This window comes from Mauremys reevesii, linkage group 3 (assembly GCF_016161935.1).
Source record: "Mauremys reevesii isolate NIE-2019 linkage group 3, ASM1616193v1, whole genome shotgun sequence".
NCBI classification, from domain to species: Eukaryota; Metazoa; Chordata; order Testudines; family Geoemydidae; genus Mauremys; species Mauremys reevesii.
The window spans coordinates 82,175,765-82,200,630 of record NC_052625.1 but is presented as its reverse complement, the minus strand read 5'-3'; the positions used below and the strand labels follow the sequence as shown (position 1 = coordinate 82,200,630).

Here is a 24,866-nt window from a genome sequence, read left to right as displayed (position 1 = left end):
TGGCAAGTCACTTTATCTGTCTGGGCCTGTTTTCCTTCCCTTCCCTTTGTCTATTAGATGGTAAGCATTTGGTGGCAAGGACTGTCTCACTGTTTGTACAGTGCTTAGCACAAGGGACCTCTGGCCATTACTGTAATACAAATAATAAATGGTTAATGAGGTGGGGAAGACTGAAACTGACTATACATAAAGCCAACAAAATAAAAGCAAAAGCTTTCCCCCCTCCCCCCAATATTTCAGTTATGGAAAGCTTAGGTAGTACTTGTAAAGATACCAAAGAGTATTCAGGCAGAATGATTTACTTTGGTTACATATTTGTGCAAGTTAAGCATGTGTGATTTCATGAAACAGTCACAGGAGGGCAGCAACAGATCAACAAGTTGTTTTAGTTTTGATGGAAGGGAGATATATATGATAAAGCCTTCTAGCAGGCCAGTATTTATGACAATACTTCGTAAAACACAGTAGAAAAAAAAAAAAACTTACTGGCCAAACGGATACAAACACCACTTCAGGTTTTCTAAAAATCTGTATTTACACAACTTTGTAACAGAAGCTGACTGAATATTTTACAATTGCACACAAATGTATTTGGCGTGAATGTAAAAATGCATGGCATGGGGCACTCTACCATTATTTAGCGCCGCTCCTCATTGTAAATGACAGCAGGGCAGTTGCATAATCACTGAAGGTTTTCACTCAGTACAGTCTTTGCTTGCACAGGAAAACTACATAAGGCCCCAGATCCTGCAACAAGTAGCACATATACAGGCTGCAGAGATTTCAATGGGGCTCTGCACAATTGCAGTAGGGCTGAGGTCTAAGCATGTGTCTTTTTCCTACCATAGATGTAGAGGCCAGTTATACAGGGACATATCATTCAATATTTCACTTTTAACAAAACAACTGAGGGCACAATCCTGCAATGTGTTGATCATCCTGAACTCAGAGCTGAGGTTTCTCGGCTCCACACAAGATCAAGTCCTTACTGATTATGCAAATGTTAGGAAGGATACATCATGCAGTGTACTTTTTCTCCCCATGTTTAGTTTTGTGGTAGTGGGTATAATCATTGTACAATTCCTTAAAGACTTCTCTTACGCCCATCTGTAGTGATGCATTTAAGAACTTGATGTCCCGTTCAATGCAAAGGTCTAGGATGTGATATATTCCCTCAGTTAGATGTTTCTTTACAGATGGATGTAAGGTCACCTAGGAGATGAACAAAATCCCATGAAACTTTTTACTTTTCATAGTTAGGATACGTCAAATGACTGGAAATAAAAGTACTGACAAGACACAATCCAAGGTATCAGCCCATCTAGATAATGCAAAATATTAGATAATAAATTAGCTCCCTGATTTTGTAAACCTGATTTAAAATCACAGCAGTAATGTATAATCCTGTATATTATGATGTGCACTGGTGCTGAGTGTTCCGGTATAGACTCTGTTATACTTGGGACAATTTGAAATCATCTCAACCAAAAAAAAAAATTCTACAGTAAAATATTCTAAGATACCTATCCTGGAATTGATTTTTCAGCAGCTTTTTGTATGCCTCTTTCATATTCAGGAGACAGAACAATAGCCAACATAGTAGCTGCATGCTGCACACTGAAATCTCAGTTAGGGACAAGTCTTTCTGTGAGCCTACATCTAAAATGTAGAGTTTGTTTTGCCTCTTCCACTTTAATAAATGCATTTATCTAGCAACTTTTATCCAAGAATTTCAATTTGCTTTACAAGCATTAATTACGGAAGCCTTAAAGAAAATCCTCTGAGGTGTGGGTTTACTTGACCCATTTTAATCCTGCAGAACCCCAGGCACAGAGAAATTAAAAGACTTGCCTAAAATCATACAGCAAGCTAATGGCAGAGCTGGGAATACAACCTAGAACTGCTAACTCAGTTCCTTGCTGATCACTAGACACGCTGTCTGCCCACAACTGCCATAATCCCCATGACAAAGCTCATCAAGGCTGACTGTGGAGAGTTTTGGGGCTCTAGGCAAACTGGAACACATCCTGTGATCATAACCCACTCACTGAACATTTTACTGCCTTAGGTTCAGGTGGCCTCTGAAGCTGATCGTGCTGTTCTTTCTACAGAAACAGGTCTTTTCTCCGCTGAATACCAAAATTAACTTGGTGCCTCTAGACCTGTGCTTCTGCACTCCAAGCATAATGAAAACTGCATGAGATGCTCTCATTAAAACTCAGAATTTTCCTCTCTTTCTCAGGCAAGTAATAAACTCTTCACTATGGAAGTGAACTTCTAATCACTCTGTCAGAGCCAGGCTCTCTTTCTGCCCTGAGGGGACAGAGCAGTGAAGGGGCAGAAGTTGCCTTCTAAGAGGATGAAAAGTCAGCTGATAGCTGCATAGAAGGAACAGTATGAAGTGCCACTATAATCGAGAAGTTGGGTCAAGTTCATACCTGGTGTAAGCAGATGCATCTGCAGTGGAGTTACACCCCATCTGAATTTGGCCCCAAACCCTCTTGACTGTCTTTACTTTACAATGCAGTTCCCACTAATCACTGTCTAAAAACCTTATGAGATTTAAACAGCTGTCACTGTAGGCTGGCAGTTAATTTGACCTATAAACATTTTATAGTCTATATAGTTAGCAAGACCAATTTGCATTACAGAACTCTTGATGGGGGATGGCTAAGTGTGTGAAGAGTTATTCCGCCATTGCTGAATTATGCAACAGCTCAGAGATAACGTGTGAAAGGTGAGATCAAGCATATGGAAGAGGCTGCAGGTGTACCCAGGGCCAACGATGGCGTTTTCTAGGTTTATTTCAGAATAATTAATAAGGGTCTACATTTGTTGTGATAAATATTGATAAACTAAATTTTTCATCAGGGGAAACTGCCCTTTATGACAGAGTAAAACTGTGTGCAGCCTTTGTAAAAATCTACCTTGAAAAGGGGTTTCTCCTCTGTTCTTTCAGAGCAGCATAAGAGAGGTCACAAGTGCTTTCTAGCATGTAGAGGACCAACCCCTTCCCCCTTTGAAATTGATCCTCTTAAAAAAACAAACCTCCATGTCACCAATTCAGTAAGTGTCCCACCAATTCATTAACTCTCCTCCTCCTCATGCTCAATTATTCCCTTAACATATGAATCCCCAAAACAAAATTCATTTGTGCAGTTATTTATCATAATAAACAAACTAGTTAGACATATGGTTACACTGCACCCTTTAGCAAAAGTCTCAAGAGGCCTTACACTCTAACACAGAACCAAATAATTTGAAAATGTCAGTACGTGAAAATTAAAACAGATGCCACTTTCTGAACAGTCAATGCTTCTCTAATTACCAAGCACAGCTACTGAGCAAGTTTTAAAGAGTGAGGCTTGGAAACAGTTAAACTGCATGTTCAAACCAAAAGAGATTCAAAGTTAATGTTGGACTATGTTATTTGCAGAACAAACTTATGCTCTATATATGAAAGACACTGTTCTGAAACACTGGGGGCTTGTCTAAATGTAGGGTTACCATATTTGAACATTCAAAAAAGAGGACACTCCACGGGGGTGTTAGCCCCGCCCATAATCCTCCCATGCTCCACCCCGTCCTCACCACCGCACCTCTCCTCATCCCCTGGCCCACTGCTGCGAGCCTCCTCAGTCCCCCACCCACTGCTCACCTCCTCCCACCTGCCACTCACCTCCTCATTCCCCTGTCAGAAACCCCCATGCCCACCACGAGAACCTCCACCTACCGCTGGCTCATCGCTTGCCTACTCACCCCCACCCACCTGCCACTGGCTCCCTCACTGCTCGCCTCTTCAACCCGCTGCCCTTTTCACCCCGCACTGCTCACCTACTCAACTCCCGTTGCTCACTGCTCACCTCTTCACTCTGCCCCGCTTGCCTACTCACCCCTCCTGCCGCAGGTCCCGCTGGCTCCTAGGATCAGGGGCAGCCGAGGGGTCTCCACGTGCTGCACCCGCCACAAGCATGAGCTCCATGGCTCTCACCGGCCGGAAAAAGCGTCAATGGGAGCAGCCGGAGCCGCGGAGCAGGGCTTGCAGGTGCCGGCAGCACGCAGAGAGCCCTTTACCCCGCCCCCCAACCCTAAGAGACAGAGGGACCTGCCGGGGGGTTAGGTAGGGAGTCCCAAAAGTGCTTACCTGGGGCAGCTCCCAAGAAGCATCCGGCAGGTCCCTCTGGCTCCTAGGATAGGGTCGGAGGGCTCTCTGCCCGCCGCCAATGCCTGCGGGCCCCGCCGCCAATGCCTGCGGGCCCCGCCGCCAATGCCTGCGGGCCCCGCCGCCAATGCCTGCGGGCCCCGCCGCCGCAGCTCTGATTGGGCAGGAGGGAGCCAGTGCAGCACACAGAGACCCCCTCTGCCTCTGTGCTTAGGGGCCGCCCATACTGCAGGCTCCTGCTGGCAGGCGGGCGCCAGGAGCTGCCCCAGGAAGCGCCAACAGCCCCAGGACTTTGGACTTAGGGTTACCATACATCCGTATTTTCCCCGGACATTTTTAGCCATTTAAAAATTCCGTGTCTGGGAAAACACAGACGTATGGTAACCCTACTAAATGAAGAGTTAGTTCCTCGCAGTAGCCTGACGTGCACTAACTGTGCGTAGACCCTGCTGCCACGCACTAACAGCTCCGTAGTGTGCTTTGATCTACCTTGTTTTGAAATGGGGGTAGATCAAAGCTCACTAGGGACTTTTACTGCACAGCAGCACGGTCCACGTGGACAGTTAGCGCGTGGCATGCTAGTGTGGGGTAGATTTTACACCCCAGCAAAGTTTAAGATCAAGTGATGCACCCACTTTTAAAAATTTTGGCCATGCATACTCTCTTATAGGGAAAAGCTGCTCTTATTCAGAAACCACTGACTAGTGGGTTTTTCTGTTTGTTTTATGGGTTGCCCCTCCACATGCTCTAGTAATATCTTCTGAGCAATGTTTGTTTATAGTTTTAACTCTTCTAATGGGGGGGGGAAGGGGGCTTGGTAAAAGCACCTTGCATTTACACTGACTTTGAATATTTCCCCCCACCCCTTTTCTTCACCTGGAGCCCCCACAGCTGCAACTGATACCAAAGCGGGATTAACCTGGTCTTGGGGTGGGGGGTGCAGTTTGTGGAAAAGAAAAGGAAAGGTACAAACATGAAAATGATTACAAAGCGTGAGAAAGCAGAAGCTGGCAGCTTCTGCTGAGGATGTGGAAACAGATAGAGCAGATACCAGCGAGATCACTGCTGTGAATGAGGTGCTGAACATTGCTAGAAAAACAGGTAGGGCAGGCATGCCACAAAAAAGTACACGGACAGAACTCTGAACAGCATGTGAGCGAGTTGCAGAAGGACCTGGCAGCAACAACTTAGTTTACCCCAGTTAGTCCAACTGGGGAAAAAAAGACAAGACAGGAGCAGCTGGATTTGTTAACACCAAAGTTATCCCCTTTGGGAGTTCTCTATGGCACTACTTCCAGGAACTCCTGTCCTTCACTCATACCCAACTTATTGCTGGGAAGGGCTCTGGCTGCAGAAGCTTGAGGAAACTGATCATACTGAACATTACTTGAAAGGGTGGCCGAATTATGTGGGTAGCTAAGGACAAAATAGTCTGTTCAGCCAACTGAAGGTTCAGGCAGCACAGGTAGCACTCTCAGTAGCTGATACTCAAAGATTATCATCGTGTTAAAATGCAGCAGTACTTTGCAAGTATGATGTCAGTCTAGAGACAGCCTGAAGTTCTGCTTATGTGAGATGCAGCCCAGCAAGGCACCCAGTAAGCTGTACAGAAGTGGATTAAGCCAGACAACAACTGTGGAGATTTTTGATCCTACAGCAGTTGCTCCAGATGGCTGATAGGATTTGGATATTTGAGCAGCAGCCAAGGACAGAAAGACAAACCCGCCTGGCTGGGCGAGTGCAGAAAGGTACCTGAATATCAATGGATCAGGCCCAGGGAAGCTAGTACACAATGCAGTCCTTGGAAAGACTTTGCTGCAAGGCAGCCCTTAGCACTAGTACTCTCTAGAGCCTTAGCTGGGGCAATTTCAATAACCAGGACATCAGTAATTAGGGTAAGTAGGCAGGATATGGAGCAGCTGTGTGTCCAGCACAGAAAGGAAAAAGGCCCAGATGAGGTTTTAACCTAGGACAGGGAGACATGTAAAACCCGATCACTAGCACAAATTAATTACAAGAGGATTTTGCAGGCTTTGATGGACACAGGCAGTTTTCCAGGTTAGCCAATTTGGATTGCATTGAACAAATTAGTAATTCAGAAATTAAGTCTGGCTGTAAGGCGCTACTCCATTGTAGATGTCTTTCTGACTACGCAAGAGCAAGAATATTTGCTTTCAGTAGAACTGGGGAATGACCTTCCATATGATTTGGTGTTGGATGAGGGGGCCCAATAGTTGAAAAGTCAACCCCTCTCTATCTTGGAGAGCAATCACTTGAAGGAAGTATTGCTATTTGAAGATTTGTTACCCAGGGACACAGAACCCAAAACAAGGGTGAAGGAAATGTTTGACAGCAGTGTTATTGAAGTTGGTAGTCATACCTGACAGGGAGCTTCCCTGTGGTCTGGCAGAGTTGCAGATTGTAAACAATATTCTTAAAGGTCTGTATGATAAACTGGTTTTTATTTATGGGGAAATAAGCAAACAACCTCCTTGTGGAGCATTGTTTTTCAGTCTGATCAGATTGGCAACCATTTATTCTAAGTCAAACTTCTTTGACACCCGTGATTTTAAATTTACTACAAGAGTTAAAAAAAAAAAAAGTATCAATAGTAATAATGATAGGCTTATACAGTTTGTGTGTGTCTATCTGTCTGACAAGGAATACCTGACCTTCAAGATTAAGGGCATACAGGGAACAGAGTGAGATTGTTTGATTTAGATTGTAATAAAATTTTAACACTCCCCTCCCCGCACCAAATTGCCTTTCATGACCCCCTCTCATATTCTCCCCCCCCCCTTTCCGTTGCTGTAATCTATGTCAAACATTACAGGGTTACACCGGCACAGCTACAGCGCTGTAGTGATGCTGCTATAGTTCCCATAGTGCAGACATGGTCTGTGTGCATGCAACAGACTAAGCATGTGTGTTCTCAGCATCTCACCCCATCCTGACACAGTGTGCCTGTGCCAGGCACTGAACATGTTCATTCCCAGCTCCCCATCCTGGTTTCAGCACTGTGGGGGCAAGTTTTGAAGGGAGGTATGGAGGCAGGGAATTTAGGGGGAGGCAAATCTGAAGCCTCCCCTACTGCACAGCTTGGACCCCTCACTTCCTCCCCACCCTCTCCGATTTCTCCTTTTCCCCTAGCAACACCGCATTTGCGGTGTGGGGGTGGTGGTGGGGAGCTTCAGGGCCCTTCCCCACTGCTGGAGGCAACATGGGGAAGGAGGGGAGCTCTAGAGTCCTTCCTCTGACTGTGGAGCAGTGGAAGGAAGGGGAACCCCAGAGCCTGTGAGGGACTCACAGGAGGAACGGAGAGGGATGGAGGAACTTGAAGGGGGTGGGAGAAGGGCAAAGATGGCTCCATTTCCCTTCTCCCCAAGCATGTCACTGGAGGGGAAGGTACCCAGTTTTCCCCCTTTCTGGTTCTGCTCTGTCTGCACTTCTGAGCCCCTAGAGAACAAACGTCTCTTTTGAGGACGATCCCTTGTTCACTGCGGTATTATAGAAAAGCTACTTTTTTAGAAACCCAGTTCTTAGTCAAAGCTCTAGTCATCAAACTGGGCTTTCAAACAGTGTTTGGCTGATCCCTTCCACTAATAATGAATGTCATCTAGGAGTGCGCGGGGCTCTCAGGAGCTATAGTGCATAGCTCTAAGGGGTGAAGGCTGGCAAAGCAGAGAGCAGGGAAGCTGCAGATCAGGAACCCCTTGATCAAATGACCTTTAACGCCTGCTTTCCTTTGTACACACTCAATTCCATTGTTCAGGAAATGTTTGAGGAGGATGTAACCATCCTAACTGCTTACTGGACTCTTTCCTCTGTTTAATTAATGTCAAATTCTTGGCAGTACTTCTAAAGATTAGAGACTGGTTATAGATTTTAGAGCACTAAATTAATCGCTCTCAAACCAGAAGTTTTAGTCTGAGGGTAAAACGTGCAAGAGAAACTCCTACAGAATGCAGGCAGACAGCAAGGCATAAGATGTGCAAACACAGTCTCGGATAACTGCCAAGAGTGGGGCTCAAACTCAGCGCCTGGGTGTCCTCAGGTTTAATGACCACAGCATGTCACCTTTCACCACTCACCTTCTGTAAGAACAGGCGGCCTACAAACTCTGACTTCGACAGAGCCCGTGTCTTGCTGCACATGCCCAGGTGGCTATCACTCTCTCTTTGGTTCATTCACCAACCTGACCTGGAGTAGTAAACTTTATCCTCTAACTTGTTCAATATCACTTCCCCAAAGGGGCAGTGGTGTCATGTACTAGCCAAGATAATTCTAAGCACCTGAGATCAAGTTGGGGAGAATTAGAACCATGGTTTGAGCCCCAGGAGCAAAAAATTAAAGAAACAAACAAAACAAAAAACCACCACACCAGAAGAACCAGGTGCTTTTGTAAAAACAATTTTTAAAGGGGTATATCATCTCAGGAACCTTTGCTCAGATGACCACAAATCTGGACCACTAGCCCTACTCTAGCTGTTCCTCATAGGGATGTAATTTCAAGACATCCAAGTCAGCATGTGGATTTTAGAACATTTAAAATAGTTGGTCTTTTAAACAGCAAGTGACTCTCAACCTGAACCTTATAATGACTTTAAGGTGGATGACTGTGTATTACCTTCTGCAGTTCAATCACGTATTGGGCCACTATGAAGACAGAAAACACTGTGAACTCCTCTGTTTTTGCAGCAATGTGGCTATACATCCTTTCTATCAAGTGTGCACATTTCAATACAACTCCAAACTCATCCGTGTTCCCTAAAACAGAAATCAAAGTGTGGTTCAAAATTAGAGATTAAAAAAATTGCTATACAAAAAAGACAAACTTCAAATAAGACCAACAACTAGCCAGCCATGGATTCATATTTTGGATTTGCCAAAATGCATTTGGCTGGCTAGTTGTTGGTTTAAAAGCAACTGTGCCCTTATGAAAATGAACACTCCCATACAACACTTTATAGACTCTCTTTCAAGGGCAATGTTGTTAAGAATAAAGGCATAAGGCTGTTCACACTAGGATGCAGCCAACTTTTGTTACATGAATTGAAGCAGAGAGAAGGGCGGGGAAGGTACCTCCCACAGTCCAGCCCTCTGCCCAGTTTACCGGAAAAAGAAAAAAAAAATCTGATGTTTTTGCAAGTGCCACTTACAGAATACTTTAAAAATTAGATGGGACCGAGGACTTGAATTTTAAGGAACAATCCTTCACTGACAGGCATGAGATAACTTAACAGAAATTAGGGAGGAAAGTGGGGGGAAATCTAGGCATGTGTCTTGTTTTTTATTATTAAAATACAATAATTCTGCAGGGATAGACCAAGTGAATCTAAATCACAGGATTTCCTGAATCTGTAGCTTTCCACTGATTCTTCTCCTTGGAAAAAGTGGATATTACTGAAATGTATAAGCTCAGCTTTTATGCCATGGGTTCACCAATGTAACATTCCTCTCTCCCCTTTGGAATATTTTAGTGTACACTTGCCTGCCTATCTCTCTCTCTCTCTCTCTCTCACACACACACACACGTAAATTTCAAAGCAGCAAACTTGGTTTTAGCCACGTGAATTAATGGAGTCAAATAAGTAAATCCCAAGTAACACTTTAAACATTTACAAGATTCTGGTTTTGTATCTAACACACAGCGATGAACATGTAGTCTGGAGCATAGCTAACATCTGCAACACAGGGCTCTGTTTAGTAGCACATCTATAAAGCCCTCTCCCAAGTGCACTAGTGTAAATCAGCACATTTGGAGCCATCATACCAGAAAAAACATGCTTTTCCTAACACCATCACTGACCTTATACAATGGGGCTACTTTGGTTGTTTCTGAGTGAGAATGCAAAGGTGGGGGAGAAGAACCGAAATAAGATACAAGGAGCCTTGCCCTTGTCTGTGTCATGTCAGCCAGGGTCACAGTTCGGAATGAAAGCACTATGCTAGTCTCCCAGGATGAAGCCTGGAAAGAACCTTTCAAAGAGCGTCAGAGCGCAGATTGCTATGTGGCTCATCCTCACTTCTGCCTATGTGAGCTTTTGAGCCACGATCTGGCCCTGGGACTTTGCTTCAACTTCTAATGTTACACACAGCCTGCCCTGTCCTACACATTCTTCTGTGCATTGCACCCAATCAGAGTTGGGTATGTTAATGAAAACGATGACACAGTACCTCTGTCTCCTTTCTGTCGCCCCTCGTGCATAACAGAAACAACCAGCCTATTGAAGCTGTTCAGGAAAGATGGAGCTGCTTTTAGCATCACCTGCAAGAACATCAAATGAAAGAGGATCAGATAATACCTAATGCAGTACAGAAAAAAGGCTTTGAGAATGGTTCCTTTATTAAAGCAGAGCACACAGCATGACATGCAACACCCCAAAATAAGAGTGGATTTCTGTGCTTTAAAGGAAGGTACACTGACTGTAAGCGCTACAGGGAAGGGACTGTCTTTTTGTTCAGTTTCTACCGCTGCTGGCACAATGGGGTCCTGGTACCTGACTAGGGCTCATAGGTGCTATGGTTAATACAAATAATTATAATCATCTCAAAGTAACCCCACATCCACAAAGCAGAGGTTGAAAGTTATGCTAGTCTAATGCCTGGGACATTTACTGCCGTCTGTATGGAACCAGTGCTTGCCCAAGGGACCAGAGATTTAAGGACCAACACACTTATTTATCTGAAAACGGTTTAGAAAAATCAGCTTTCAGCTGACATAGGCACTAGAGGGAAAATTTTCAAAAGTGACTTACACAGCCAGGTGCTTAAGTCTTATTGATCTACAAAGAGACTTAGGCTAAGTGCCTATATCATTTTTTTAAAATATGGAATTTAGGCACTTTTGAAAACTTTGCCCTAATCTAACTTTAGAGGTTTTGTGATAATCTGCTTCCAAATATCGGTTATAATTTCAGAACCTCTACATGTTTTCAACCTATGGTCACAGGTCTGGGATTGGCTTCTTAAAATTTCTGATCACCAAACCTTCCCCACCCTCCAGCCCTTCTCCCTTCACCTTAGGGTGACACTGCAGTATGGAGAACAGCACTTCATGAATTCCCAGGAAGATGCTCCCATACTCCTCCATCTTCAAATGATCCAGAGGGACAGTCAGAAGAATGCTGAATGCCAGTGTCACATGATGGGGATTGGAGAGAATCTCTTCTCCTTGCCTCAGCAGGGCTGCTACCGTCTCCAGTATAGGAACAACAATGGTGGGAATCAGCAACTGGTCCTGAGAAGCCTCTTTGGTTTGTATCTACATGTGAAAGTGAAGACAACAACAACAAAAAAGAATGTGGCTGTCTACAAACAGCCCCTTCTTCCACACTAAAGAACTGTACTTTTGAACTTGAACCAGCAGAAGTACACTGGCGCAAACTGCAACTGCATAAAGCCTCATCCGTACTAATCAATCCGTTTTAGGCATATGCCGTGCACTATATCCACACACAGCATTCCCTGAAAGCACTGCAGGGCCTGTGCATTGTTGCATCTATCCCACAATCCCATAGAGAAGATGCATACAGAATATGGTAGACAGGGTCTATTTGCACCTGTTCATGTTTTTACACTGTTTCAGTGGATATTTCTGTCCTTCACAAGCATTGATTCACCTACCACGAAGGGCAGGAGAAATGCTCTCACAGGCATTGTAGATGCCATGGCAGGGGATTCCCAGTCACCCCAAGCCACTGCCAGACAATCTCTGGTCCCAGAGGGTCAGACATTGTGATGGCAAGCACCAAGACCACTACATTTGGGTGCAGCACAACACAGGTAAGGAATCGGATTTAATTATCTTCATTCACTTATTCAATCATTTTTATAGACTCTTTTTTATTTGTTGGCTTTTTGCTTTGCTGTAAGGCCAAACTAACAGTTTTTTCCTCCTCTGGATCAGAACAATCATTGCCCAGGCCTGGAGAGAGGCAACTCTCTAAGCCTCTCCATGTAGCCTAATGAGACACGTTCAACCCCTACACAATGCAGTGCAGCCCCAAAGTGACAGTGATGTTAATGAATGAGCATTTGTGCCATGCCAATATACAGGGATATACTTGGGGAAATTTGGGCCAAACGGTGTAAATGGATCCTAGCCAAACTGATGTCAAATGTAGAATTTCATTTTTTTTTTAAATATATTTCTGTGTATGTTTCAGACACAATAGCTACAGGCTCTGTCAAACAAAAGTGATAGGTAATTTATACTGTGGGAGTTACTTACCACTAAAGCTGTGATTATCTGTGGGCTGGTAAACCAGAAAGCTTTCTCTTTCTCTCCAGTTAATGGGCAGCTGAGCAGCAATTTGATTAGCGTAACAGCTGACAATACTTCCTGCAAAAAATGGATAAACAATCACTGCAAAAAGATAAATATGCTCACTTGAAATACGGCACCTCTCAGTGGAAACATTATCAGCAGTTCAACAGAATTTGTGCTGAGAAATAATAGCATTCTGTACTGTCTATTTTAAAAGCAAATCATGACATTAAAACATGATAAAATAAAGGCAGATCAACTCATGTACCAGCCCATTATAGATAATGGAGGGAGGTAGTGTGAACATAGCTTGAGCCTGCCATATAACCAGCATAATGTTTTACCAGCTAACATGTCATCACATATTGGCTTATAATAACTAAGATGAAAACACAGAACATGAACGTACTTCAGCCTTGCAGTCCAAAAACACGTGGATTTCAATGCCTATATCCTAGGGCGATTAGTGTTACACAAACAATGTGGAAAGACTAGGTTAGATTTTTTTTTTTTTAAATGGACATTATCTACAGAGAGGACACAGGTACCTTTTCCAAATGGGCAGGTCTGGGAGCCAGATACTCCTGAGCTTTAGCAAGGCTTTGAGTTCCAAGTCACTTAACCTTCCAAGAGGGGTCTATGCCAGGCTTGTTTGCCAAATTTCTTCCCAATGTTACAACTACCAATTCAGTTCCATTGGTGACAGATGTTACTCATGTCACTTAATGAACTACTGGAAGATGCTCAGATGCTACAGTAATGAGCACTGTATAGGAACCTATATAGAATAGAATAGTAGGAGCACTAATATAATCAGTGCTTCACATAACTGCTGGTGTTTAAAAGCACCATGCCATCTGACCCTATTCAGAGTAGGTTTGGACAATAAAATGGTTAAAATGCCAGTGGCTGCAAGTATCTTGTCTATGCTACAGCTTTGGTGGTAACAACAGTGAGAAATTTTTAATGATAAAACCTTTTGTCTGGTCTAGGTCTCGGTTTCTCCATCTGAAAAATCGGAATAATTGTACTAACTTACCCTCCTCCTCAAAGCAGTCTTGTGATGATCAGTACCTTTGTGTTTGTAAAGCACTTTGCCTATGAAAAGTGCTCAGTTAGTGCTAAGTAGAACTGTGATTAGCAAAGAACCATCCACTCTACAAGAAACGTGTATTAGCCTGTGCCAATTTACACCTACAATTACAAAGAACAGACCACACTAGGTGTGACTTTTAAATGAACTAGGCAAATCTTTGTTTTGAGTGAATGAAGTTCATGGACTGAACCAGCTTCCTGGTAATCACCTACATAATTAAGACAATTTTTTCTGGGTGCTGAGTCTGAGGACTCTACTGGATAAACACAATAGGAAACATAAGTAAAACTTTTATTTGGCCAGTTTGTCGTGTTAGAATTAACACATAGGAGTCGACTTTCAGCACTGTCTACAGGAACTCACTGATGTGAGACTCCTGTTACTATTACTGGAATCAGAGTGCTAAATGTCTGGGGCTCCTACTGAAAGCTTTCTTCATAGGTAGCAACTTTCTCTCTTTTTCACAGTGGATTCTATCGATCTCAGGTATTTCTAGGGCACGCTTCATCACAGTATCTAAGCACCAGTTTTATTGCTATGTAAGCTACCCTGAGTGTGCAGCATAACATAGAAACACATTTAAAACCGAACTCCTATTTCTTCCTCATATCGTTTCAGTCTTTCTTCCTGCCAATTTTATCAGATACCATCCATGTTCTATTGCAGTTCTTCAAGCCATGGAGAGACAAATAAAGAAAATAAATTATAAGAAATAAGCCGAAAGTTCCCTACTTTAGGATTTTGTTTCCAAATATTGCTAACTTCAAGTCCTTGGAGCACCAGCCTCATCATGACACAGAACTCTTCAGTAGTGCAGCTTTCCACCAGCTGGGTCATCAATTCTATCAGCTGCATTTCTAGATCTTGAATCACCTGGACTGTGGTGCCAGGGCCTGCATATTCAAGAGACACAAACACGTCTGAATTGCTTATCCACATTGGACATTACCATAAAAAAACCCTTTCAAAATCAAGCCTTGAAAAGGAGCTCTCTGTGTGTGTCTTTTTAATGTTCACCCGCACAGAACTGCTTTCTCCCACCTACCACAGCAGCAGTGGTTCATTCAGAACATTCCCATCCTACTGTTTATCCCGCAGTCATTATCTTGATTAAATGCCTTCACTCTGTGAAAACACTATAATGAGGCTTGTTCACAAGCTAGGGGAACAAGCTGATCACAAGCTGCAGAATATCAGGGTGTTGGGAGGAGACCCACACAAGACATGAACATTAATTGACAAAGCATAGATTTCTGTTAAGCAGTGACCAGGTCTCCTACATATTAAGTCAAAGTTTATATTATTTATGACTAGTTTAAATTTTAGTTTACTTTGCAAGCATATTTATCTGCTCCACAAACACCCCAAATGTAGCAGTAACTCCTGGGATTTGTGGCAAGATTTTCTGAGGAGAAAATTTTAATCTGTTTAAAGCCTGGCACTTCTACAGCACATTTCATCCGAGAATCTCAAAGCATTTTATCACCATTAATTATGCCTCTGCACTAAATAAATAGGATACCAGCTTTGTACAGGAGTAGAGTGCAGTACAGAGATGTTAAGAGGGAGTCAGCAGAAGAGCCAGGGTCAGAATTTGGTAATCCTGACTCCCAGTCCTGTTTTAACACTTACATCATACTGCCTCCTATGGTGAATTCTGTAACTGGAAAGAATTGAGATACACAGCATACAACAGATAGACTATAAGAAATATTATATATAGACACTATATAAAAATCTATTTGCAACTCAACTAGCAAGAGCTTCAGCCAGGCTCACAAACAGATTTACAAAAAGGCTTCTCCATACAGAATTGTTCTACAATTACTCTGTTAGGGATTAAGCACATTTGTGATTCCCTAACAATTAGGGAGTAATATAAATTTGTAAGATCACTGTAGTAAGCAAACTAGACTAAATCAAACCTTTTCAGGCATCAAAGACAAAAATAATATTGCCAGGGTTTTTTTGGTACTACTACACTGCACATGTGCAATGACAGTATAGGTTATATTTTAAATGAGGCAACATGGCATAGTCATTAGATCACACTGGCAGTCAGAAGACCAGGCTCCCCTAATCCCAATTCTGTCTCTGGCTCACTGTGTGCAGGTGATAAAGGGTCTGGTTTTCAGAGAGGCACTGAGTACCCACAGCTACCATGGACTTTGCCTGGAGTATATTGTGTTCAGCACCTCTGAAAACCAGGCCAGTAGTCTTTCTATTCCTCAATTTCCTCACCTTTAAATAGAGATGATACTTATCTACCTCTGAAAGGCCCTCTGAGATCTTCAGATGAAAAGCGCTGAGTTATTTAACTAAGCTGATCCATTAACTCCTTCAGTGCTAGCTGCTATACCAGATACATAAGACCAAAAAAATGCATCTTCAGAGCAGTCCCCAAAAGTTTGACCACATTTGGTGAAATGGTCCTAATCAGAATATTTTTTCAAGGGTGTTTCTCAGTGCCTTGGGCCATCACTTATAGAACACTGTAGTATCATTTTTAAAAGGGCTCAGGGCTACATTTTCAAACCTTGATGGATTTGTGTCACAAAATATACATGTGCACACACAAAACATGTATTAGCATACGCAAAATACATATTTTTGCATAAAAACAGAGCACTTAGGCATATGAGTAATTATTTCTGTGAAAACAAAGAGACCAAAATAACTACGTGGCTGACATCCACAAAGACCTTCCAGAGGAGACCACTACCAAGACAGGTCAACATTGCGTCCCAGTCATGACAACAGTTTCCCTCTAAAAGCTTCCTTCCCCCCCCCCCACTTTTTTTTAAATTAAAGATAGAACCCATTTGCTGATGGGCTAGCATAAGTGAGTATCTCATGACTTTCTTAAGAACTTCTTGGATGCTTTTACCCACCCCTGTATTCCAAAATTAACAGAGGAGCTGAAGAAAAGAAAAAAGCTCTGTACCAGCAAGTCGTTTTTTTACAGCATGAAACACAGTGAGCGCAGTCTCTTCTCCAGGATACAGATCTGTTACTGAGCAAAAAACAGTTAAAAACTGCAAGGCAGAGTGAAGGAACTGGAGATGGCCTCCTGCAGAGCTCAGCTCTCTCAGTATCTGAATGTAAAACTTTTGGTACAGTTCAGTGTGGGAATACTCCCTATATTTTCCTGGGTCTTTAGGATTCTCTTGCTCGCCTTCCATTTTCATAAAGCCACCCATGGACATGTAGCTCAGATCTGCTTTCAGTAGGGTTGTGACAGATGGGATGAATGCCAAAGGCAAAGGCTGGTCTTTGGTGAGGTTTCTAAGGCAGAGTTGAATGGCTGTTCCTGTCTGGAGGACAGTTGGCTCCAACAAAATAGACAGCATTTCTGTCAATTTCTGTTTCTTCTCTGACTGCTGCTGGAGGTACAGAGTCAGAACATGGCAGAGTGTGGTTAGTGGCACTAGGAGCAGCTGACTGACTGCAGTGTTCCAGGGCTTGCCTCTGTCTGCATCAGCATATGGTTTGCAGCTCGCTAGGAAAAAACTGAACTTTTCCAAATTGAGTTTCAGGCTCTGCCTCTTTTCAACTATCATCTGAAGAAAACATTCCAAAAAGGTTTGGATCACCTGGAGAAATTCTGCCCAGTCGGGAGTGGTCAAAACATCAGCAAAGCACTTGCTGGCTGCAAATAGGGCGGTCATGACAGCCTCAAGAGCATCACTGGCATGAAAAACTTTAAAGATGGAATTGACACTTCTGCCAGTCTGTAGGCATGTTAGGAGGTGGAAGCAGGTAATTAGAAACTTCAGTGATAGCAACTTACTGCAAGAGACGTTAGCTCTGGTATTGGCTACCAAGGATAGCAGCAAGAGAAAACAACGGGTATGGTCTGAAGGAAAAAGACTGTCAAGTTTCAAGGCAGAAATAATCTCTAGTAAATGCAAAAAGCTTTCTATCTGATCTTCTTCCAAAGTAATGGGGGAACCAGCCCTTGATAACAATAATATATGTTGAGCAATTTTTTCCATTGTTGTCCAGCAAATGAAGGCTTCATCCTTTGATTGATTGTTTTTTGACTGTGCTTCCACCATGCCAACCATTTTGCAAGATGAGAGGACTTCCTCATGCCATGGTATATTATCTGCAGACAGCTGTTGAATAGGCTGATCTGCGACGCCCTGAGTAGCAGAACACAGCACACTAGCGCACTGCTGAATAACGCGGCTTATAAAAGCACAGTGCAGCACCTTAATTTCTGGAAGAAAAGTACTATGCAGCAAAGCTTTAGAAACCTTTTCAGCTGTGATGAAGGAATCCTGATCTGCAGAAACTCCCGGAGTTTTAGTTGATGATAAAATCTTCAGAAGCACATCAGCAACATACTCTACATCTTTCAGAGAAAGATGAGGAATCAGGATTGTTAGATTTGAGACTACAAGGTACCAGTGTGCAGCTGGGTAGGTGAGAGCATTTATTGCACTAATGTTGCCATTCCAAGGTTCTGACTCTTCCGTGCTCATGCTTGATCTTCCAGAATGAAGGATGAAAGCTGCGGCATGCTGCAAGGTGTGAAGATCAGCTTCAGTCTGAAAACTGGTTTGCATTAAGATCTTTTTTATTTTCTGAAGCATGAGCAATTCTAAGCAATATTTACTAGCTGAACAGAAATTACTTGAGAGTCTCACTACCCTCTTCCAACACTGTCTATCCACGCCAGGGAGAAGGGCTGAGAAGTCCCAGCTCTCTGCAGCACAGTCAGTAACACCAGCTGCTTCAGCCAGCCGAGACACATATTTGCTGCAGTTTATACTAAGCAGAGTGTCAAGCTCCACCCATGTGTAGACAAGGAGGAGTGCAGAGTCACTGACCTTCTCTAGCCAAAGCCCTGGTTTATTTTCCTCTGCCCAGTGATCCTTCAATAGGTCCAGCAATGGATGGATTACCTCTCTCTGCATCTTGTCCAACAGACTCTGAGTGCGAAGGACAACAGGTAATGGCGTGACGTTATCCAAACTCTTCATGTTGAACAGAAAAGTGTGCAGTACTGAGCTCACAGACAACAGCTTCAGTGCCATGTCAGAGTCATCTTTAACATCAGGAATTATTAGAGTCTGACACTTCTCCAGTATGAGGAACAAAATATCCAGAATCTGATTGGGTGGCAGCTCGAGGAGGCATTCACGAAGTTTTTCCGTCAGCCCAGCAGACAAGACTGGCAGCCTTAACTCATCAGCAGCTGGACGGCAGATCACAGACAGAACCTCTTCAAAGAGTTTAGGGAACTGTCGCAGCTTTGTGTAAGTCTGAAACATGGCATTTATGAGAGTCTCCTGGGGCTTCTTTGTACGTGGCTCAGAGACCTCTGCATCGATCCAAGCTGAGGCCACTAGGTCATCCAGATCAGGCTCGACAATTAAATGATTTAATGAAATCAAGGCCTTGAGACACCTAAACCAAGCTGGGATGGAAGCCTGTGAGTGATTCACCAACATTTCTGCCAGTTTGCGGTAAAACTGGAACTGGGTCTCTTTGTGCCTGATCCGGTCAGCAGCAACGTTATAGATATCGTTACTGAGCACCAAGTTCAGGAGCTGTTCCACAGCAAGCAGTTCTGTACTCCAGTCTACTGGTGAGAGCGTCTCCTGCCATAGATCCTCCTGCAGGTGAGAAATCCTTAGACAGCCAAAAAGCCTGGTGAACATGTGGAAACAGACCATGTGGTTTTCTGCCTTGCAGTAAGAGTCCAAAAAGAGCTTATAAAGCAGAGGTACTGAATTTGCTACTATAATCACCTGGAGCGTTGGTTCACAAAAGCTAGCATCACGGAGCTTGGACAGCACTGTATTAACAGGCATCAGAATAGTTTTAAGAGCCCTTTTCTTTTTCTCTTGTGGTTCCCGTTCTGGCAGGAGCTCCTCTCTGTAAGAGGACAAGAGCTCGGGCTGGAAAATCCCAGCCTGCAGCACAGCCTCTACTTGGTTTCGGATTTCCCGGCTCAGATGCTGACGTACACGGCCGTCATCGGCTGGTGTCCACACTCTGGCCATAAGCAAATGCCTCAGGAGCAAACATGGTTGAAACAAGTGGCTGGTCACTTGCCCAAACACACGATTTGGGTTGATCTGCTGCCTCTGAATCAGGAGGTACTGAGCAAAGGTCAGCTGTAGGACATCAAACAACTGGGAGGTCACAGCATCTTCTGAGGTCAGAAATTGACAGGCCAGCCAGGAGAGCTTGCTTAGGAGATTCACCATCAGCTCACATTTTGCTGTATAAATGATGGCGAGAGGCGGAGTGGAAAGGATGCCTCTGCAACAACCCAGCACTGTGCCAACATTTCCGTGGGATTTTTGAACACAGGACTCAGATATCCTTTCATTTATGACCTGAAGATTTAAAAAAATCAAACATCCCATCACTATCAATCTTGCACACAGAAACAAAGGTCATTGGGGAACAGACAACATAATCTATGTGCTGGACAGCTCTCGCTGGACACATCAACAGCACTTAAACAATCATTAGTAACAGAAGATGGGAAGGACATAGACCCACCAGTGGTCATTCCTGACCCCAGGCATAGACAACTGATCATATAAAGACTGTAAATTCTTCAGGGTAGGGACTGTGTCTTTGCACAGCATCTGACATGAGGCCCCATTCCTGATTGCCTACTGTAATAGGAATAACAACAGGAGCAACAATGATGCATGATAGTCTACCTCATTCTAACAGTGAGGAAACTTACTTAGTGCTGCAGAGAAAAGAAAGGCAAGTTGCCCTCCCCATTCCAACAAGGCCCCTGCCAACAGGGGGAAAATTCCTTCCTTATCCCAAATTGGGCAACCTATTTAGCAAGGATCTCCATTAGTAAGCAAATAATTCCACTTGTACTCTAAAACAGCCATATGATCTCCCAGAGTTTCCTGTATTAATATACATTTGCAAGCCTTTAACTCTCTCTCACATGAGTAATCTGAATGAAGTCATCTAGGCTACTTGTGAGACTAGGAGTTGCCTGACTGGGTCTTTACTTACTAACCACAACATTTAATCCCATTCCATCCCGATGGTTTGGGGAGGGTAAAACCTGTGAGAGATCATCCGAGTATGAGGCTATTGGGAAGTGGTGTTGCTTTCAATTTTTGTTCTCCACAAATATCAGCTGTCTTGCAACAAAGGGGATAGAAAAGAAAATAAATACAACGGCCTAAAAATGTGAGCTAATTATCCATAAGCATTTCATACTACACCTCACTCTAAAAGGAAGAATCATATTGTATCACATACTGCAACGGTATTCATCACCTAACAAAGAGTATGGTTTGAGTTACCTGTGCAATCAAAAAGCTGAGGTTGATTGTCTTTCCATTCTTTAAGAGATTCTGTAGTTTTCTGCTATGGAGAATGTTATCCAGGTATGTCCAAAGTTTCTCAACAATTTCATCCTCCAGTTCAAGTTTCTTGTTGTAATATGAAACCAACGCATGGCTCACCCAATCAATCAATACCTGTGTTATTTAAACAAAGAAAAATATACAGCTGTGGGTGATCATCTTTACCTCCATGGGAAAAGGTTAAAGAACTGTAGTAGCCACTTCACACCTGAGAATTATGTGGACAGATGCCCATGAAGAACGAGCTTGATGTGGATGCAAAAGTCTGTCTATGCAGTTCTCCAAGCAGGATCAGGGCTTAAATTTGCAACACAGTTTATAAACTCAATTTTGGCCCCGTTAGTGCTCTAACCTTCATAGTAAAGCTAATTTCAAGGGTGAAAATGCTGGATTCCTTTCAGCTTCTCTTAAACCAGCAGAGAAAATTTCTCACATGAAATTTTTATATCAGTGAGGACATTTTTGAGTGAGGGAACTTACAAAAAGAATTGGTGGATTTTCACTTCATAAAAATTGTTCTAATTTCCAAAATGCAAAAACAGCTTATCCTAAAGATTGCAAGTTTATTTAAAATCTTGATCCCCAAATAGAATGATTGCACAGGCCTGATTTAACTTTTTGGAATTCCTATTTTTTCAGACTCTCTCTCTCTGTATATATGTATATTGTAAACCTCTGAAGCTTTGCAATCAGTAGAGCTTACAAAATCCTTGGGCAGTGCCTGCTTTGCTTACAAGGTGTACAGACATAGTCCATGTACTACAAGGTCTACAGAACAAACTGGAATATCTTGTAAACTCCACAATCACCACTACACAGTACAAGCGCTAAAGGCCCCGTCTGACCTGTAAAGGATTATAAATGTCATACGTCCATAGATTGTAAGCTCCATGCTGACCATTATGGAGTGTCACAGCTCTTACAAAGCCTTCAGACCTACAACTATGGTTAAGGAAGAAGCGCATACTGTAAACCAGTGAGCCAAATAGCTCTCAATCAAGGAAACAATAATCTCTCTTAGCAAAGACAATGGAGTTTTTAAATTCAGTAAAAGAAATAATAAGAGAATTTTAAAATTATTAAAGCCACTGAAGCCAAGTCTCCCGGAGGAGTAAAGAGGAAGCCTTCAATTTCTGCTCCGTTTTTGTATATAGATGTGAAATAAATAAGATTTTTCTTAATTTTTTTTCCAAGTTCTTAAAGAAGATACTTTGAAATAACAATTTTAAAGTTTCAGTTTTCTTTAAAAAGAAAAAGGAAATTTAGACAAAACACATTAAAATACAATTAAATTGTATAATGTTGTTCACTTAACCGTTTCATTACAGGTTAATTTCATGTTTTAACGTGATTCATATAGCAATTTAAAAAAACACTTTTACAGGTCCTTCTTGTGCTCAGTTCTCAACTAAAATGCTAGCTGGTTTGATAGCTGGATCAACAGGCAAAGCCCACCAAACAATGTAAGGTCTGCCCCTCTCAGGTGAAAGGAGGACCCACAAGTCCCAGAAATCAACTATTTGCAAGGAACAAAAAAAAACAGGTCACAGGATCAAAACATGGTATCCCGAGAGGAACACCACACAGAGAACGTGCTGGACAATACCCACTACTCCAAGGAAGAATCCAAGGAGTGAGTGGTCATGCTGCCCGGAATCACACAGATAATGTGCCAGGAAACAGGTCTCTCAGCCACAGAGAACTCTCCACCACCAGTCAATTTCCCCCTACTGGACTGGTGGATGGTCATTTTAGGCAGTATCGGGAGAAGGCTGGCAAGACTTTGCGGGGCCATGTAGGAGATGTGATGAAAGATGCTAGACTTACAACTCTGGAGACAGAGGTCTTCCATTTATCCACAAAACAAGTATAGCATGGGCACCATTGTGCTTGTGACCCCTTTCACACAGCAAGCCTCCGAGTGCGACCTCCCTTATAAATCAAAAACACTTTTTTTTTTTAATATTTAACACCATTATAAATGCTGGAGGCAAAGTGGGGTTTGGGGTGGAGGCTAACAGTTCATGACCCCCCCAGGTAATAACCTCATGACCCTCTGAGGGGTCCCAACCCCTAGTTTGAGAACCCCTGCACTAAACAAAACTGCCATATAACTGCCTCTTAGTGGTCATTGTTGTGATGGAGAGGAAAACCTGTTAGGAAACAGACTGGGCTACTTCGCAACCAGCAGCAACAACTTTCAGTTAGTCCCTATTACAGCTGTATTTGCACTAGTGCCTAGAGGTGAAAGGCTATGCCAGGGCTAGGCAACCTATGGCATGGGTGCCGAAGGCGGCACGCAAGCTGATTTTCAGTGGCACTCACACTGCCCGGGTCCTGGCCACCAGTCCGAGGGGCTCTGCATTTTAATTTAATTTTAAATTAAGCTTCTTAAACATTTTAAAAACCTTATATAACTTAACTATTGTTGTATGTAAAGTAAATATTATAGACTTATAGAAAGAGACCTTCTAAAAATGTTAAAATGTATTACTGGCACACAAAACCTTAAATTAGAGTGAATAAATGAAGACTCGGCACACCACTTCTGAAAGGTTGCCGACACCTGGGCTATGCAATGCATCATTCATCCTCTGAATCAGCTTGGTCTCCACAGCAATGGATTGGTACATTTTTCTGTATTTGACAATTAAAACAAAATATTTATTGAAAACATACTTGTTCTTTATTTGGAAGAAAGCACTGATGGGAAATCCATGCGAAGTGAGCTAATTTGATTTTGTCTTCCCAAGAGGTTTTTGCACTTTTCAGCTTCAGGTGAATTCCAGAGTAAATTGCAGCCATAGAGACTACTACTGTATCTGAAATATCAAATATTCATTAAAATATTAGATGCACTTGAAATAAACATTAACCAGAAGAATTTAAGAATACCAGAATTAACAGTTATTCCTCTCTATTAAAGCAGACTCTTATTTGGGCTAGCCCTGTGTTCATTCATCTTTACAATACGAGAGACCTGGGTTTGAGTTTGATACCCAGGTCTGGTCACTGAGGATCCAATCCACTGAAATCAGTGGAAACAGCACTGGATACCAGGCAAACAAGAGCTGGGAAAACTTGGAAGACATCACCACAAACTGGGCCTTTTTATGAAAGGGGCTGAATTACCCACCATTCCTCTGTAAATGACAGGAAGCTGCACATGCCCAGCACTTCTCAGGATCAGACCCTACATCCAATGCCTAATTTGTCCTAAGGTTTGCATGGTCTGAGCCCCGGCACCTCTAGGCTTGGCAGTACATAGCCCCTGCACCTCTGGGCTTGCTGCATCGGTTATGAATGTAAAAAAGTTGTTTCAGCCCCAGCACGCCCTCCATTACAAAGTCAGCACTGCCAATGCCTACATCTGAACCGCACCCACCCCTCCAAAGGTGAACCGGGGGGGCTGGTATTTAACTACATACCGGATAATAATGGACCAGATTCAGTTATGTCCAAACTCCCACACGGAGCACGTGCCAGCTGCTGCTGCCGCCATACGCCAGACCCACCCAAGCGTCACCTGAGACCACGGACCCCACCCCAGGCCCGCAACAAGCCTCGGGTCGGGCCAGTGCGCGCTCGCCCCGCTCCGAGACCCTGCGCCCAGCCCCCGCGATGCAGCCACCCGCCGGGGGACCCTTCCTGGGCTGGGGCTCGCCGCGCCCCGAACCACCGAGCCCGTTCCCGGCTCCTCCGGCCGCAGCTCGCTCACGCCTCTCACCCCCGGCCCCGCGCGGGTTCCCTCCTCACCCGGCCGCGGCTCCCCGAGTCCCCGCGCACACGTGCTTCCGCCCCGCTCGGCCCGTGGCCTTTGCCCTTCGCCCGCTCAAGGCGCCAGGCAGCGCTAGCCGAGCGCCGCGGCGAGGGCCTCCCATTGGGGGGATCCTCCACGCATGCGCCGTGGCGCCGCCCCAGCCCTCCTCGCTTTAGCTCGCTCTCTCTCTGTGTCAGTCAGTCATGGAGCGGCTG

At 43.7% G+C, this 24,866-nt stretch overlaps 1 protein-coding gene across 2 annotated transcripts; it reads right to left on the bottom strand.

The window, feature by feature from the left end:
* Positions 1-283: 283 nt before the first annotated feature.
* Positions 284-24,811, bottom strand: URB2 (URB2 ribosome biogenesis homolog). Of its 2 annotated transcripts, none has more exons than XM_039530363.1 (10): positions 24,648-24,811; positions 23,571-23,713; positions 20,829-21,005; positions 16,472-19,880; positions 14,260-14,420; positions 12,396-12,506; positions 11,184-11,426; positions 10,340-10,430; positions 8,790-8,929; positions 284-1,212 (listed from the first exon to the last, which is right to left on the bottom strand). In XM_039530363.1, exons 2-10 carry the CDS (start codon positions 23,694-23,696, stop codon positions 1,018-1,020), a joined length of 4,653 nt encoding a protein of 1,550 aa, XP_039386297.1. In that variant the 5' UTR covers positions 23,697-23,713; positions 24,648-24,811; the 3' UTR covers positions 284-1,017. The 2 variants fall into 2 exon arrangements, with proteins under 2 accessions (XP_039386297.1, XP_039386298.1); XM_039530364.1 differs by lacking the exon at positions 24,648-24,811 and adding an exon at positions 24,320-24,581.
* Between the last annotated feature and the right edge of the window lie 55 nt (positions 24,812-24,866).

Coding starts and splice junctions, on each gene's coding strand:
- URB2 (XM_039530363.1), bottom strand. CDS start 23,696: ATGGCTGCAATTTACTCTGGAATTCACCTGAAGCTGAAAAGTGCAAAA. Junction 11,427..12,395: donor AGATAATCACAGCTTTAGTG/GTAAGTAACTCC, acceptor TTTCACATGTAG/ATACAAACCAAAGAGGCTTC. Junction 1,213..8,789: donor ACGTGATTGAACTGCAGAAG/GTAATACACAGT, acceptor TTCATCTCCTAG/GTGACCTTACATCCATCTGT.